This window comes from Rattus rattus, chromosome 6 (genome assembly GCF_011064425.1).
Source record: "Rattus rattus isolate New Zealand chromosome 6, Rrattus_CSIRO_v1, whole genome shotgun sequence".
In the NCBI taxonomy this organism is placed as follows: domain Eukaryota; kingdom Metazoa; phylum Chordata; class Mammalia; order Rodentia; family Muridae; genus Rattus; species Rattus rattus.
In genome coordinates, this window is record NC_046159.1 from 150,286,279 (window position 1) to 150,301,177 (window position 14,899).

General features: G+C 42.9%; 1 protein-coding gene across 1 annotated transcript in view; it reads right to left on the reverse strand.

Annotated features, from left to right (window-relative positions):
- Positions 1-5,684: 5,684 nt before the first annotated feature.
- Ptpn12 (protein tyrosine phosphatase non-receptor type 12) overlaps positions 5,685-14,899 on the reverse strand; it is a 67,923-nt gene continuing 58,708 nt past the window's right edge. The window contains exons 14-18 of the mRNA XM_032907070.1: positions 12,633-12,701; positions 12,003-12,070; positions 10,880-10,910; positions 8,637-8,729; positions 5,685-6,542 (exon numbers count right to left, since the gene is read on the reverse strand). Of these exons, the coding sequence (XP_032762961.1) occupies positions 6,481-6,542; positions 8,637-8,729; positions 10,880-10,910; positions 12,003-12,070; positions 12,633-12,701 (323 nt within the window). The 3' untranslated portion in view covers positions 5,685-6,480. The remainder of the gene's footprint in view (positions 6,543-8,636; positions 8,730-10,879; positions 10,911-12,002; positions 12,071-12,632; positions 12,702-14,899) is intronic.

A 14,899-nucleotide genomic window follows, 5' to 3' on the forward strand; every position in this document is an offset into this window, starting at 1 on the left:
TGATCCTTCTACTCCACTCAGCTGCCTGCAGGCTGAGATTCCAAGTGTGGGGCAGGCATCACACTTGTTAGAACAGTCTCAGTGGGTTTTCCAGTTTTTGGTTTTGTTTTGTTTGATTGACCTTGCTCTGTAGATCAGGCTGGCCTTGAACTCACAGAAACTCGCTTGCTGTTGCCTCCCGGCATTGGGATTAATATCATGTGTCATCACTTCCGGCCCTACTTAGTATATTGTCAACCCATGGCTGCAAGCTTTCAGAGAAGTCAAACATGAAATTTGGGAAAATACTAATAAACTACTCAGGATAAATGCTCGTTATTTAAATTTTTTTTTTTTTTACTATTTTGTGTGCATGTTTTGTCAACATATATGTCTGTGCCTTATATGCATAGTGTCCTGGGAGGCCAGAGAGTGTCAGAACCCCTGGAATTGGAGATACACATAGTTGGAAGTACCATGTGGATGCTGAAGGTTGAACCCAGGCCCTCTGGAAGAGCCTCAGTGCTATTAACCACTGAGTCATTGTTTCAGCCCCTGTTGCTGTTACTTTAAAAAAATGACTTTTTATCTACTTTAATTTTTCATGTGCATTGGTGGTTTGCCCCATGTATGCCTGTGTGAGGGTGTCAAATCACTTGGAGCTGGATTACAGCTGTGAGCTGCCGGACGGGGGCTGGGAATTGAACTCTGGTCTTCTGGAAGAGCGGTCATCCCTCCAGCCTTATCGCTGGCATTTTTGATCATTCTTATGAGCTGGTTTCAGGAAATGGACAATGTTGAAGCCCGGTTCCCTGACACAACATACCTGGCAGCGTTTTTATTATTGCTGACACAGGAAAAGAGCTTGACTCAGAACAGGGTCAAGTTGAATACATACCGTTATGTTCTGAGGGTTTTTTAAAAGACATTCCACAGCCATAAGCTCCTCTTAGGACCAATCAGGATAAAGGTCAGTTAGAACCGTTTTGTCAAGCCTGCCAAAATAGCGTGAGTCAGAGCCGACCACTGGGCAGTGGTGCTTCCTGCACCTGCACATGAGCTCATTGTGGTTTTTGCCCTGGAAAACATTTGGGGCTGTAGTCTTAGCTCCTGAGTCTAAGGCTGCATCAGAATCAGTCAGTGTGCATTCAGTAAACTATGCTCGTTTAACTGAGATTGGAGCGTGGCGATTCCTGGACAGCAACAGACAACATATAGATTAAGCTTTACCCGAAGAACGAATTATTTGTATGTGCACTGAGTATTTGCCTGTGTGTATGTCTGTGCACATGTGTGCAGTACTCACAGGGGACATGTGAAGGGTGTCAGATCTCCTTGAACTGGAGTTTGTTATTAGCCACGTTTCAGATGCTGGGGACTGAACCAGGGTCCTCTGGAAGAACTGACAGCGCTCTCAAACACTGAGCCATCTGCCAAGTTCCCCAGGAGTGTCCTTATGTCAGGACTTTAAAGCACATGTTAAGTTTGAAACGAGAAGGCTTGGTGGGAGGAGATGGCTTAGTAGGTAGGGTGCATTCCTGGCGCACTTAAAGCCCTAGGTTCCACTCGAAGCACTGCATAGCCTGTTGGTGTGCATGTCTGCAAGCCCTGCACTCTGGAGACAAAGGAGGGTCAGAAGTCATGCTTGACTACAAAGCAAGTTACAGGCTAAGCCTGGGGTATACAAGGTCTTAGAGGGCAGGAGGAGAAGCAAGACTTCCTCAGGGTAGAGCTGTTTTTTTAGTATGTGCTTCCCTTGGAGATAATTAACCTGTCACACTTACTCATTTCTCCCTCAGTAAGGACAGTACTGGAAGCTGTGACTTAGTTCTTTGCATGTTTAGCTATCTGGTGAGACTCAGCTTCCCCTGCCTCCCTCCATTAAATGTCATGGTCGTCTGTCTGTCAGTAGTCCATAACAGAAAGCAAAATAATGAACAGGATACAACACAGAGAGAATCAAAGAGAAGGTTGATTTGGCCAGAAACAGGATCAAGCCTTTAGTAGAGAAAATGACACTAGACAGGAATTTGGAGCACTCAGCAAAAGAAAGCCAAAGACAGGGCTTTTAATACCTCAAGAAGGGATGCTCTGTGAGTGGTGTGTGTGTGTGTGTGTGTGTGTGTGTGCGCGCGCGCGCACACGCGCGCATGTGAGCGTGCACACTGCAGTTGGTGCTCAAGTACAGACAGCAAAGGAAAGAGACGAGTAGCAGTCAATCTGCAAAGAAGGTTGGGTTTGAATTTGTAGACTTGACTCCAACTTCACTGTGCAATGGACTGACTGTCAATGACATGTCCTTAGTTCCATTCTAAGTTCTAAAGTCCCAACTCGGGAGGCCCTGGGCTGGGCTTTAGAGGTTTGTGAAGACCTGGGGAGTAGAAGGTTGAGATGGCTGTTATGGCTACAAAGCCCAGGCTGAGCTGAGTTCCCAGCTGGACTAAAAGAATAAATTATGACAACCTAAATTACATTTTACTAAACAGAGATGGGAAGATTTAAATGTAAAGACAAAGAGTCACTTATCTCAGCAAGAGAGAGGTAGGCCAAGAGGATCACAGTCAACCTGGACAACATTATCAATACCTAAGTTCAAAAACAATTTATTTAAATACCAAATAGTTCGTTTATTCTCTCTGGGTTTTTGTGTACATACTTCTAATTCATGTGTACATTCATGTTTTTGTTTTGTTTTTGAGACAAGGTTTTTCTATGAAGCCATTGCTGTCCTGTAACTTGATCTTCAGACCAGGATGGCCTTGAACTCTGCCTCCTGAGTGCTGGGATTAAAGGCACGCACCACCACCGCCCAGCTATGTTCGGATTCTTAACCTGATCTACAGTGTAGTTGTTTCATAAGGCTATCAAGACTTTACTTCTATCTCTAGACCGGACATCACTTCTTGGATGATAGATTTATCAATTGCTTAAAGTTAAACACATTGAAAACTGGCATTTTCCATTTCAAACCAGAATCCTGGGAACCAAAGACGACCCTTTCTCAGTCACCTCACCTCTAACTATTTGAAGAGAGGACCTGCACTTCCTACCCAAAGTTCTGGGTCTCCCTTCTCCCCATGTCGCTGGCCACTGGCCCATAAGGACCGAGGGAGCAGATTCAACAAACAGGGTTTTGAACATCCCCTGAATTTGAACGAAAATGACACTTGGATCAGCTTGGGGGACAGAGCAACTTTATTTGGTCTGAATCAAGGGTTATATAGTTTAGGGAAGAGGGTAGGCGTATCCAGGGAGGGCAAAGGTTATTGGCTGAGGACTAAGGTACTGAGACACCTCATTAGCACGGGGAAGCACTCCAGGAATCTCAGGTGCTTGCTGACCTGGTTGTTATTTGGAGAAAGGAAGCTAAACCTGTAATCTCACCAAGGCTAAGTGACATCCACAGGCAGAGGTTCTGGGAGAGAAGTTGCTGGTAGAGGGAGTCCCCCATTTTCCCTAGAGCTCAGAAGGCAATCAGAACAATGGTTGACTTCATTTGCAGGGTTTCTCCACAGTGAATGGAGCTTTAACGCATAAAAATATAAACTGGCACAGAGAGCCTTTTAAACCCAGTTCAACACTTGGCTTATTAATTTAAGTGACCCCGATGGTTGTCCCCTACCTAAAGAGGCTGTCCCACTAAGTCACTTAACTAGAGATGGATAAAGGTCGGTAATGATGCCAAATTTGTGTTTTATCGCGCTATGCTCATCAATATATGAAGAACATGGCCATAAAGCGAAAAGTAGTACTTAGGAATACAGTGGCTCCCAGCCAGCGCTAAGCTGTGACACTATGAAAGGAAAGAGCTGAGTCCTTTGTAACTGAGACACAAGGTAGAATTTGGAAAGCGGCAGGATGAATCTGACACTGGCCTGCCAGGAGCAACGAACAGGCTTACTTGAGTCTTTCGCTGTATTCTCTACAGGTTTCACTGAGTGCTTTAGGTAGCATAAAAAATTATCAGTGGGACAGGCCAAGGCTTGCTAATGCCTGGTTCCAGCATTCCTGGGGCTGAGGCAGGAAGTCGTGGATCGGGAATACATGTCAGAGGCTTTGGGGCTAGGGGAAATGTAGACGGGTAGGTAGTGAGTAGCCTAGCATGTGTGAGGCCTTGGTTTCCATTGTCATCCCTGAAAAAGCCAAGCAGAGTTAAGACCCTACCTCAAAAAACAAAACAAGACAAACAACAGCAACGAACCCACCCTACCCAACAAACACACTTCCCTATGCTGCTGTAAGCTACCCACATATGCCCACCAATGCACTGGGTAAACATATTAACCTAAGACTTCCTGTTGTTCTGTGAACAAAGTGTGTAACTGCTCACTTCACAGTGGATGTGATTCATCTGTGTTCCTAGGCCACAGTCAGTCCTATCTGACCCAGAATGAACCATCTGTTTCCTGGAGCAGGAGACATTTTCCTAGGACAGGCTTTTACTTTCACCATTCTTCCTTCCAGCAGAACCATAGTCCAGTGTTCCAACATACGCCTTTCTAAAGAATTACGCTTGTAGACGTGGATCCTGTGGAGCCCAGCTTCCAGCTACGGCTTGAGTGCCATGCGTGTTTGTGTCACAAGCTCTTTATTGACTCAACTATCTCTCTAGCTCCTAAAATTCTTTTTTCAGTTACACTTCACGTCAGTTTAAGCTTTATTAGGAAGTATCTTACAGCCTAAAGATATCTGTATCCTGTAATTGTCAAATATCTACTGGACCACCATTTTCTAATGACATACATGAAAACTTCTCATATTCTAAGGAATCAACATGAAAGTCATTTGTTTTTAAAATGCTAACATAAACCTCAGAGTGTGTCTCAAAATCCCAGCACTTGGGAGGCTGAGACAAGGAGGATCGGCAGTTAATCAAGGCTGATTTCGCTATATAACAAAGCTGGGCCCAGTCTGGAATGCAAGAGATCCTGGCCCAAACATCAAAAACCAACCTGACAGAAATCACAAAGAGAACTTAAGCAGAAACAGTAAGTGCTAACATAACCTAATTAGTTACTCCAGCTCCCTTCAGTCTCATGGTTTCTCCATCCTTCTGTAAGCACGGGGAAAACATGTCCAACCCAATCCGAGTCTGAAATGTAGGCTTAGTGTTTATGGCTAGATCCTGAGCTCCCTCATCGGGTAGAAGGGAACACGGGACCCACCCCGGTCTCACTCTGTGGTGCTCTGGGATCGTGGAAGAGTAACACTGACAAAATGCTGAGCGCTGACCGAGGGCAGGTGCTGAGAACGGGCATGGCCATGATTTCCTCAGAAGGTACTCTCTAGTCTCATTTTTACCCTTTCGTAGAGTAACTCTCAACTATGCTGTACAGACTTCAAACCTCATGGTTTAAGTGATCAAATGCTGTGCTTCCCGGAGGCTTCCATGGACTCGCCTACAGGCGTGCAGCTTCATTCTTAAGCCTTCCTTCCCACTCCATGGTCATGTGATTGAACCCCACCCACAGCTCATGACGGAAAAGATAAGAATGAGGGGCTAGAGAGATGGTTCATCAGAGTGTACATCATTCTTCTAGAGACCCAAGTCAGTTCCCAGCAGCCATGCTGGACAGCTCACAATCTCCTGTAATTCTGGTTCCAGGAGGACCTGATGCACTCGTGTGCACATAACTCCACAGATATACACATACACATAATTAATACAAATCTTTCCTTAAGAATAAAAAACAAGACAAGACGTGGCAGTGTAAAACTGTTTGTTTTTTAATGGCAGGTCAACAAATATCCTGAAACACATAGATTCTGATAGTCTTCTAACCCCAGTTGAACTCAAACTTGAAAGTAACACACTCGAGCTAAGGGAAGTCAATGTTGTTCCAAGGCACTTACTGAATCTCCATGACTAGACGAAAACAAGGACCATTAGGGTGAACAATTAGACAGTATATAATATAAAAATAACTTTTTGCTTACAATTTACAAAAGGTATTATTATTACACTCTTTGATCTCTGATAACCTGCAATGCTGGCTACACGAATCCAGCAAGTTTAAAATTCAGAAACTGTTTTCTAAAATTTCAGGGCAAATAATTTACAAGTAAGATACACAAAGACTTAAACCATGCAGAAATTCTTACATCTTCTGTTAATAATATTTTAGGACTTCAACTTTATCAAATTATATACCTACTTGCCCTGTACATATACAAAATAATGCATACATGATAAAACAGCAAAAGAGTAGTCCTTTAACTCAGTTTATCATAAAAGTATTACTATATTAACAGGTCTACAAGCAGCTTGTAACAGGGTTAAGAGACATTAAGGCAATAATACTTGAAGTTACAAAATAAACAATATGTAATACTTTCTCCTAAGTGTAGTATAAGGCAGGTAGATGGTCCCAGCAAAAAATATTAAGGTAACAATCTACACTGCTATCAGTCCCACATTTTAAAGATGGAATACTATAAATCTGGCTTTCAGTGGCACTTGAATTTTCCAGTATAATTTAAAGTGTCTTTTAACTCCCTGAATCATGTCCATTCTGAAGGTGGATCTCTTGGTCCTTTAGGTTTTCCACAGCGATTACCAAAACCTATTGCCAAAAAAACAAAAAAACACAATAACAAATTAACATCCGAAAGGACTTCAAAAAAACATTTTTAAGAATGCATCTAAGAATACATGCACAGCTGTTCCCCCAAACAAAATTACCTGGGTCACCCCTACCACTGCAACAGAACACCAGTTGCAGCCTCCCTTCCACCCTGTCCATGCCTCGTGGGTGCCACAGACCATCCCCCCTGGCCTCCCCTTCCCCAAGTCTCCAACACCAGCAAGCATTCTCCATAAGCTTATCAGTGGAGCAGGCCAAAACAGGCAACACACAGCCATCACACTCTGAACATCTAGAAGAAACAGAAACCAAAGAACAAAACACCCACCCAACAAAGACAAGCCCAGAAACCAGCACCTACATCTATAATCACTCCAAACTCAGGTGCCCGGATGCTAGCATAGAGAACACAGTAATAGCCAGGGCCAGGAATCCTACCATACCAGGCCCTGAATGCTTCAACATAGCTGAAGTATGATGTGAGCGCACACACGCACACACACGCACATACACACACACGCACACAGAGAGAGAGAGAGAGACCTTAATTACAACTCTGTGAAGATGTCAGAGGTCCTTAAAGAGGAAATTAATAGATCAAAGAAAAGCCAGAAAAACACAAACAAAAATTGGACAAAAAGAAAGCCAAGGGGAAAAAAACAAACAGACAGACAGATGAAGAAAACTAATAAAACTGTTCAAAACCTGAAAATGGAAATAGAAGCCATAAAGAAAACACAAAGAGGGAATCCTGGAGATGGAGATTTAGGAATGTGAACAGGAAGCACAAAGGCAAGCTTCACCAACAGAATGTAAGCAATGGAAGATTCTGTCAGTCACTGAAGGTAACAGAAGACCTAGATACCCCAGTCAAAGAAAACCTCTTATCTAAAAAATCCCCAACACAAAACATCCATGAAATATTGGACACCTTGAAGAGACCAAACCAAGAATATCAGGAGTAGAGGAAAGAGAAGATCCCAAGATCAAAGACCTAGAAAAAAAAAATTCAACAAAATCATGGAATAAAGTTTTCCAAACTAAAGAATAATATGCCGATAATTCTATAAGCATACAGAACACCAAATAGATTGGACCGGAAGAGACACAACACTAACCATACAGAAGAAAGGCTATTAAAGCTGCAAGGGAACACTAACCATACAGAAGAAAGGCTATTAAAGCTGCAAGGGAACACTAACCATACAGAAGAAAGGCTATTAAAGATGCAAGGGAAGCCAGGTAGTTGATCCCAGCCACACCTTTAATCCCCAACACCAGAGGCAGACAGATCTCTTGACTGCCAAGCCAGCCTGGTCTACAGAGTGAGTTCCAGGACCACCAGAGCTACACAGAGAAACCCTGTTTTAGGGGAAAAATGCTGCAAGGGGAAAAGACCACATAACATATAAAGGCAGAATTGCACCTGACTTCTCAGCGCAGACTCTAAAAGTCAGAAGGGCCCGAACAGATAGATGTCTTACATGCTATAAGAGACTAGAGATGCCAGTCCAGCAAAACTTTTAATCACCATAGGAGAAAATGAGACATCTCATGATCAATTTTAAGCAATATCTATCTACAAATCTAACCCTACAGAGGTGTTAGAAGGAAAACTGAACCCAAGGAACATAACTACATCTTGTGCTACATGAAAGCACAAGAAATAAATAACTGCAGACCAGCAAACCCAAAAGGGGCACACACACTACCAGCACCACCACCACCAAAATAATAGGAATTCACAATCATTGGTCATGAGATTGATCTCTCAACATCAACCATCTTAACTCCTTGATAAAAAGACACAGACTAACAGAATGGATGTGAAAACAGGATCCTTCCTTCTGTTGCATACAAGAAACACACCCTAATATCAAGCACAGACATTACCTCAGAGTAAAGAGTTGGAAAAAGATTTTCCAAACAAATGGACCTAAGAAGCAAGCTTGTATAGGCATTCTAATATCTAACAAAACGTATTTCCAACCAAAATTAATCTGGAGAGATGGGAAAGGACAGACACAAGCACTAAGAGAGCCACTGTGCCTGGCTTTTAGAATCATGAATTACCAATGTCTGTGACTTCTGTTAGACTTTCTGTTATGTCCTCTTTCTTGTCACTGAAAGTGGGTGAACAAGCCGCTGTGTGGGAGACCCCTGCATCTAAAAGGAAACGTCCTTATTAATCACCGGCTCAGGGCAGCACCTCATTCACAGTAATTTGCAGCAGGAAGGGCACAGAATAAAAGAGCAAGTTTCACCTTATGGCTGCCATTTCTAAGACTCCATACAAGGAGAGGGGTGATGAGCAACTGGGGTGTGTGTGTGTGTGTGTGTGTGTGTGTGTGCGTGCGTGCGTGCGTGCGTGCGTGTGTGTGTGTGTGTTCTGAGACAGTCTTGTTACATATCTTCAGCTCTCCTGTGTTGAAGTCAGAAGCATGAACCACAGCCGAGCTCCAATCAGGCAGTCTACACACGTGTATTGGGGAGGTTCTGTGTACTTACCTCATTTCATCAATCCCGAACATGGCATGCTGTATTTTCTAAAGTAGTTATAGTCAAACAGGTTTCTAATGACTGGACAATTTACTACTCCCCATGCCAATATGAATTCTTTTTAAGTCTTCTCGTTTAAATTGTAGTTAATTTACTAATTTAAAGATCAATGAAAAGATTACTTTAAAAAAATTGAGATTAATTCTTATACATTCTTAATAATTAATTCTTAATTCCTTCCTTCCTTCCTTCCTTCCTTCCTTCCTTCCTTCCTTCCTTCCTTCCTTCCTTCAAGAGGGAACTTGGTAAGTAAACCAGGCTGGCGGCCTCAGACTCAGAGATCCGTGTGCCTTGTGCCTCCAGGGGGTTCAGGTTGCAGACAAGCAGCACACCCACACCCAGCCTCTTTCGTCGTTTCTGTTGAGAAACCTTTCTGGAAACCCAGGATAAGTCTACAGGTGTTCCCTGTGCTCACGATTCTGCCATGTTATTCTTTGCCCACCCCGCCCCCGACCCACTCTTGTTCTCTTTCCACTCTGCTATGCAGAGTCTTGCTATGTAGCCCAGGCTGGCTTCTAACGCCCAACCCCCTGCCTGCTTCTAAGTGCTAGAATTTCAAGCATCAGCATCAGGCCCTACTTGGTTTCTTTTTAAACCATGTACATTTATTTCTTATGGGAATGTAGGTGCCACAGCATGTGTGGAGGCCACCATGTGGATCCTAGCAGTTCAATTCAGGCTGCCAGCCTTGGCAGCTAGCACCCTCACCCTGGGAGCCATCTCACTGACCTAAAACAATTTCCTAAAACAAACAAACAGGTTCAGCTCAAAGGTATACAAAGTCCTGCCAAGACCAGGGCAGGCCCTGGGGACAGAGTTTTCTAGCTGCTGGCCTAGTAAGAGACATGCATAAATCATCTTAGTGGTGGTGAGGACTTCCTCAGGGCCACCTTCTAAGGAGGAAGACGGGGCAGATTTAAAGTCTCAAGCTTAGGTGAAGGTCATCCAGGAATAAGACTCAGCCTTAGAGGTCAAGGTTTAGTAAGGCAGAGGGCACAGGAGACGGTGCCAAGTGGAGCATAGGAAAGAGCAGGGAGCACCAAGAGCCCAACTGTAGACATTGCCGAGGAGGCAAAGTCCTGGGGACTAGCAGTGTCACAGTGGCAGCAGTGCCACAGTGGCAGCAGTGCCGATGATAACTTCATCTACTTTACTCATGATGGGGCGATCCTTCAGTCACTCCTCCCCTCCTGCTGCCCCTTCCACATTCTGGGACTGCAAGTGTGCACCATCATGCCTGGTTTCTGAAGGGCTGGGAAATTAGGACTTTATGCACGCTAGGCCCTCACTGAGCTATCCTCAGTCAAATATAAAACTTCTAACTCTAGTATTAATTAACTATTGACTTATTTTCCAATAAACATGAGCACCCCCAGCAGTTATGGAGACATTTCCATTTGTTGGTCAATATGGAGCATATACTCAAACGGGAATGAACTTCTAAGTACCTGTTGTTAACTTTGGTGCTAAAGAGTAAACCTAGACTTTAGACCTGTTAACTATGTGCTCAATCAGAGCTATACCATAGCTTCTAGATATTTTAATAAACAATAAAAACACAACAAATATCCAAAAATATCTATGGGTGGGTCAGCTTAGAAGAATTATGCCACAGAACTGTGTTTCCTCAAGCAGTTATTCCAGAGATCTTTATAATAACATATAGGAATAACCAAAGAGCACGAAGCAAGATATGTGCTGTTTTAGATAAATTAATCTGAAACGTCTCTGGTAAAAAGGAAGAAATAATAACTCACCGTGTTTGTCATTTCCAGAGGTTATCAAGCCCTGCAAGGACATTTTACAGTTATTACAGAAAGCTCATCTTATGTGCAGTAAATAGAAGACAATCTGCTATAAGAATGACCCCAAGAAATTGAGATATAAAAACCCCCTCCTTGTTACCTATTTGTTTTGAAACAGAATCTCCCTTAGTCCAGGCTAGTTTCAAACTCACTATGTAGTCAGGGTGGGCTCAAATTCCTGACCCTCCTTCCTTCACCTCCTGAAGTGCTAGCATTACAGGCACACACTACCAAGCTTGATTTGTATCTCGATTTTCAATATCAAAGAAAAAGAAAACAATGGTGTATCATTATGCTTGAAATTCTGTTTTGCTTTACTTAAAATTTTCCCATTCCTTTGAGGCAGAGTCTCTCACTGACTCTGGGTGCAGGGGCACACCTAGGTCCTCATGCTTGAGTAGCAATTGCTCTTACGCACTGAGCCACCTCCACAGTCTTACTACCTTGATGTATACTGTAAAGGGAAACTTCTGCATAAAAACAAGACAAACACCCCCCACCCAGCTAATGCTGGAGGAGCACAGAACTGTAATCTACTACTTTATCAAACTGTGGTGTCCCCGAGTCCAAGTTACCACTACAGAGTTTTTCTTGAATATAAAATAAACCTAGGGTAGTTGTATATGATAGGGGGACAAAATACTGAGTTCTATTCATATCTCCAAAATGACTTAAGACATGGTCTAACTTATGAACTTTTCAGTAGCAGTGTAACCAAGTCAGAGACATCCTCACGAAAGCCAGAGTTCTTACATCGTATCTTACAAAAAAGCTGCAGCTTACGTTTTACGTCAACGTTTAATCCACAGCCTGTCGTGGTAGTGCATATATATGATAAGTAGTACTTGAGCTGAGGAGAAAGAGGAAGAGGGCCAACGGTTCAAGGGCAGCCCTGGACACAAGGTGAGTTTGAGGACAGTCTGACTATAGGAGATCCTGTCTCAAAAAATATCAAACAAAGTAACACCTGTAAAAAAACTAATTAAAAAGGGTCAAGTCCAGGAACAGAGGAAGCTCATAACTGAGGGTGACAAGCTTTCGGATGGAGCTAACACAGAGATTCCAAATAACTCACTTCAGATTCCCTTTGCTCAGTGCACTCCTGACTCGGAAGCTCATGCCAATCAGATCTTATGGGCATATCTGGGGAACAAAAAAAAAGAAATTGCAATATTAAAACTTTTGTCTTAACATTTAAAAATAGCAGAGAAGTCAGAAGAGACATGTTATGTATGGGAAATATATGGAGTTGGTGGTGGAAAACCAGGTGTAGATGTATGAATTATCAAAAATAAATAATGTTATTAAAAAAACTTTTGTCTTTAATCCTTGAATTTTTTTTATTAAAGTCAATGCAAAAAAAAAATCCTATAAATTTTAGAAACTATCCTCATAAACACGTGAATTCACAATGCAAGTTGAATGTTAACTTACATAAGTTGAATGGATTAAAGAATGAAATGACACCAACAAATCCAAGTCCTCTTGAAACTGCAGTTACCTTAATTCTAGTAGTTTCCAATGACTACTACAAATGCAGTCACTTAGCAACTTCAGGAAGGGAAAAATACTTACTTAAAGCGTTTTCAAGTGAGTAATAAAAACCTGTCAGCATCAATTAAAACGTACACTTCGATTTTGATTACTCAGTATAGTAGTTGATAGATTAAACCCAGCAATGAAGAAGACGTACTCATCCACTCACCTGCTAATACAAAAGACTCGGGAGTTCTTTCAGGTAAGGGAGGAGGCGACTCTTCACTAACGTCAGCATCTAGATTAAACACACAATTTATTAATTAATTCAGACAATTAAACATTAGTAAAATACCATCTAAACAGAGGACTTCCTCATTGTCTTAAAAGAGTAAACATCCAGCACCACGAAATTAGTTTCAGACATCGTCGCCACCCTATTCATGCCGCACAGACTCCGTTACTGTGTACAGAGCCAATAGCTCCCACAAGCCTGCAGGCACTGAAGACATTGCTCTCACTGCACTATGACGCCATGAGTTTCCTCGTGATGCTTTGTGTGTCCAGCAGAAAGCCGCTCACCTGGTTAAAGCCAGTGTTTCCCAAATGATTGGCTTGCTTAACTGTGATGAACTGTAGCTACCATGCACTGGGGGACAGTGGACTGTGCCAGGAAACTGGGTAAGGCTGGGGCGGGGTCAGAGTCCCCGGCACCCAGGAACCCACCTGAGACTGAAGGCGGCTCCCTGCTCCCTACCGATTCCTGGCCTGGAACACGTGCCACGCTACCCGTGATCAGAACAGAGTTCTGCATGCTAATGGGGTATCTGGAGGCCCTGAGACAGGCAACAGGGTTCCCTTCCAGGACATTCCTCCCTGCAGAAGGTATTTAATCTCTGCTCCACAATGAGCCATCTGTCCAGTTCACTCACGGAAAAATTACGTACTTGAGTCAATCTCAAACAATTAAAGTAACAACTTAAGTCACATTATCTTCCCATTAGATATAATTTTAATAACTGTATATTTACTACTAGGTAGTGAAGGATCGTCGGACTCTGTGTCAAGGACATAAGCTAAAGTCATTTAAAGGCTTTTTCAGTGGTAGCTAGCCCATAGAAAGGATAAGAGGTAAAGCAGCAAGCCCCATAGGTAGCCTTAGGACTCGGGATAAACCGGTGTCCTGGATCTTTGAATCCCTGCTCTAGGGAGCGAAAACAACCGAGGAGGTCCTAGGGCCATGCGTGTGCCCAGTCTGGGCAGGGTGGACATGGGACACTATGCTGTGGAAACTATTGTTCTGCCCAGGCGTCATCCTTATTTTCTCTGAAAACGAGCAGTCTGGCAGGACAGCATCTTTCCCACATTCGATAGCAAGAAAAGCTCAAATCAAGTACATTTTCATAAGCAATGAGGCTGGCTGAGTGCCCATGCCCCTTATGTTTATTTAGCTGGTGACATCACACAAAGTGAAGCCTTCAGTCCAGAGTTCCAATACAATACTCCATAGATGCACCTAGAGCAGCAGAACTATTTCCCTCATCCAAGAGTGGCAGGGAGCAGGTGAGACAACAAGCACGGTTCCTCCTCGTCCTCTTAGCACAAACCGCCACACAGGACACCGGGACTGAGTTCTGCACCTGCTAAGTATCTGTCAGGTTCTCGATAACCACTGTCAAGAAGTCTGTTCTCTAACTGTGGCCCTTGCTTCTCAACCGCATGCTTCTCCCTGGATCTATAAATGGCTTTTCACACACTTCAAGCTTTCTGTACAGTTTACATAATGACTGGGGTTAGAGCTCCGGGCTGGTACACTTACCCAGCACGTAAGAGACTCAAGTCTCATTCCTAGAAGCCCTTCTACCCCCAAGACTTATTCAACTAGAGACTGCCTTGTATTACAAAGGGTTCTGAGCATCGCAGTGTGTGGGGCCTACTCAGGTCAAATCTGAATAACATATCAGGCCTGAGAAAATAATGAAGTAAAAATTCATAGCACATGTTTGGCATGTATAAACCCTGGGTACATGGAAATAAAAGGGAGAAAAAAGGAAAAAGAGAACTAATGAAAGAATTCATAGTGAAAAATCTTGTCAGGCAATAACATACAAAATACCATTTCTGCTATCAATACCAAATTATTAGGTTAACTCACCAACAAATTCTAATACAAAATTTCCTAATATTTTCAAGGCAATTGTTTTACAAAGCAAGTAACAAATTAAGTAATAACCAATTGTTAAACAGTACCTACAAGGTAAGTGATTAGGAACAATTAAAAATAAGTCTACTTTTATTAATTTATCATTTATTTTTACTTTATGCACATTGGCGTTTTGCCTGCATGTATATGTGTGTGAGAGTGATGAGTCCTTGGACCTGGAGTTAAAATAGACAGATGTGAACTGCTGTGTGGTTGCTGGGAACTGAACCAGGGTCTTCTGGAAGAGCAGCCAGTGCTGTCGATAACTGAACCATCACTGTATCCCTGACAAG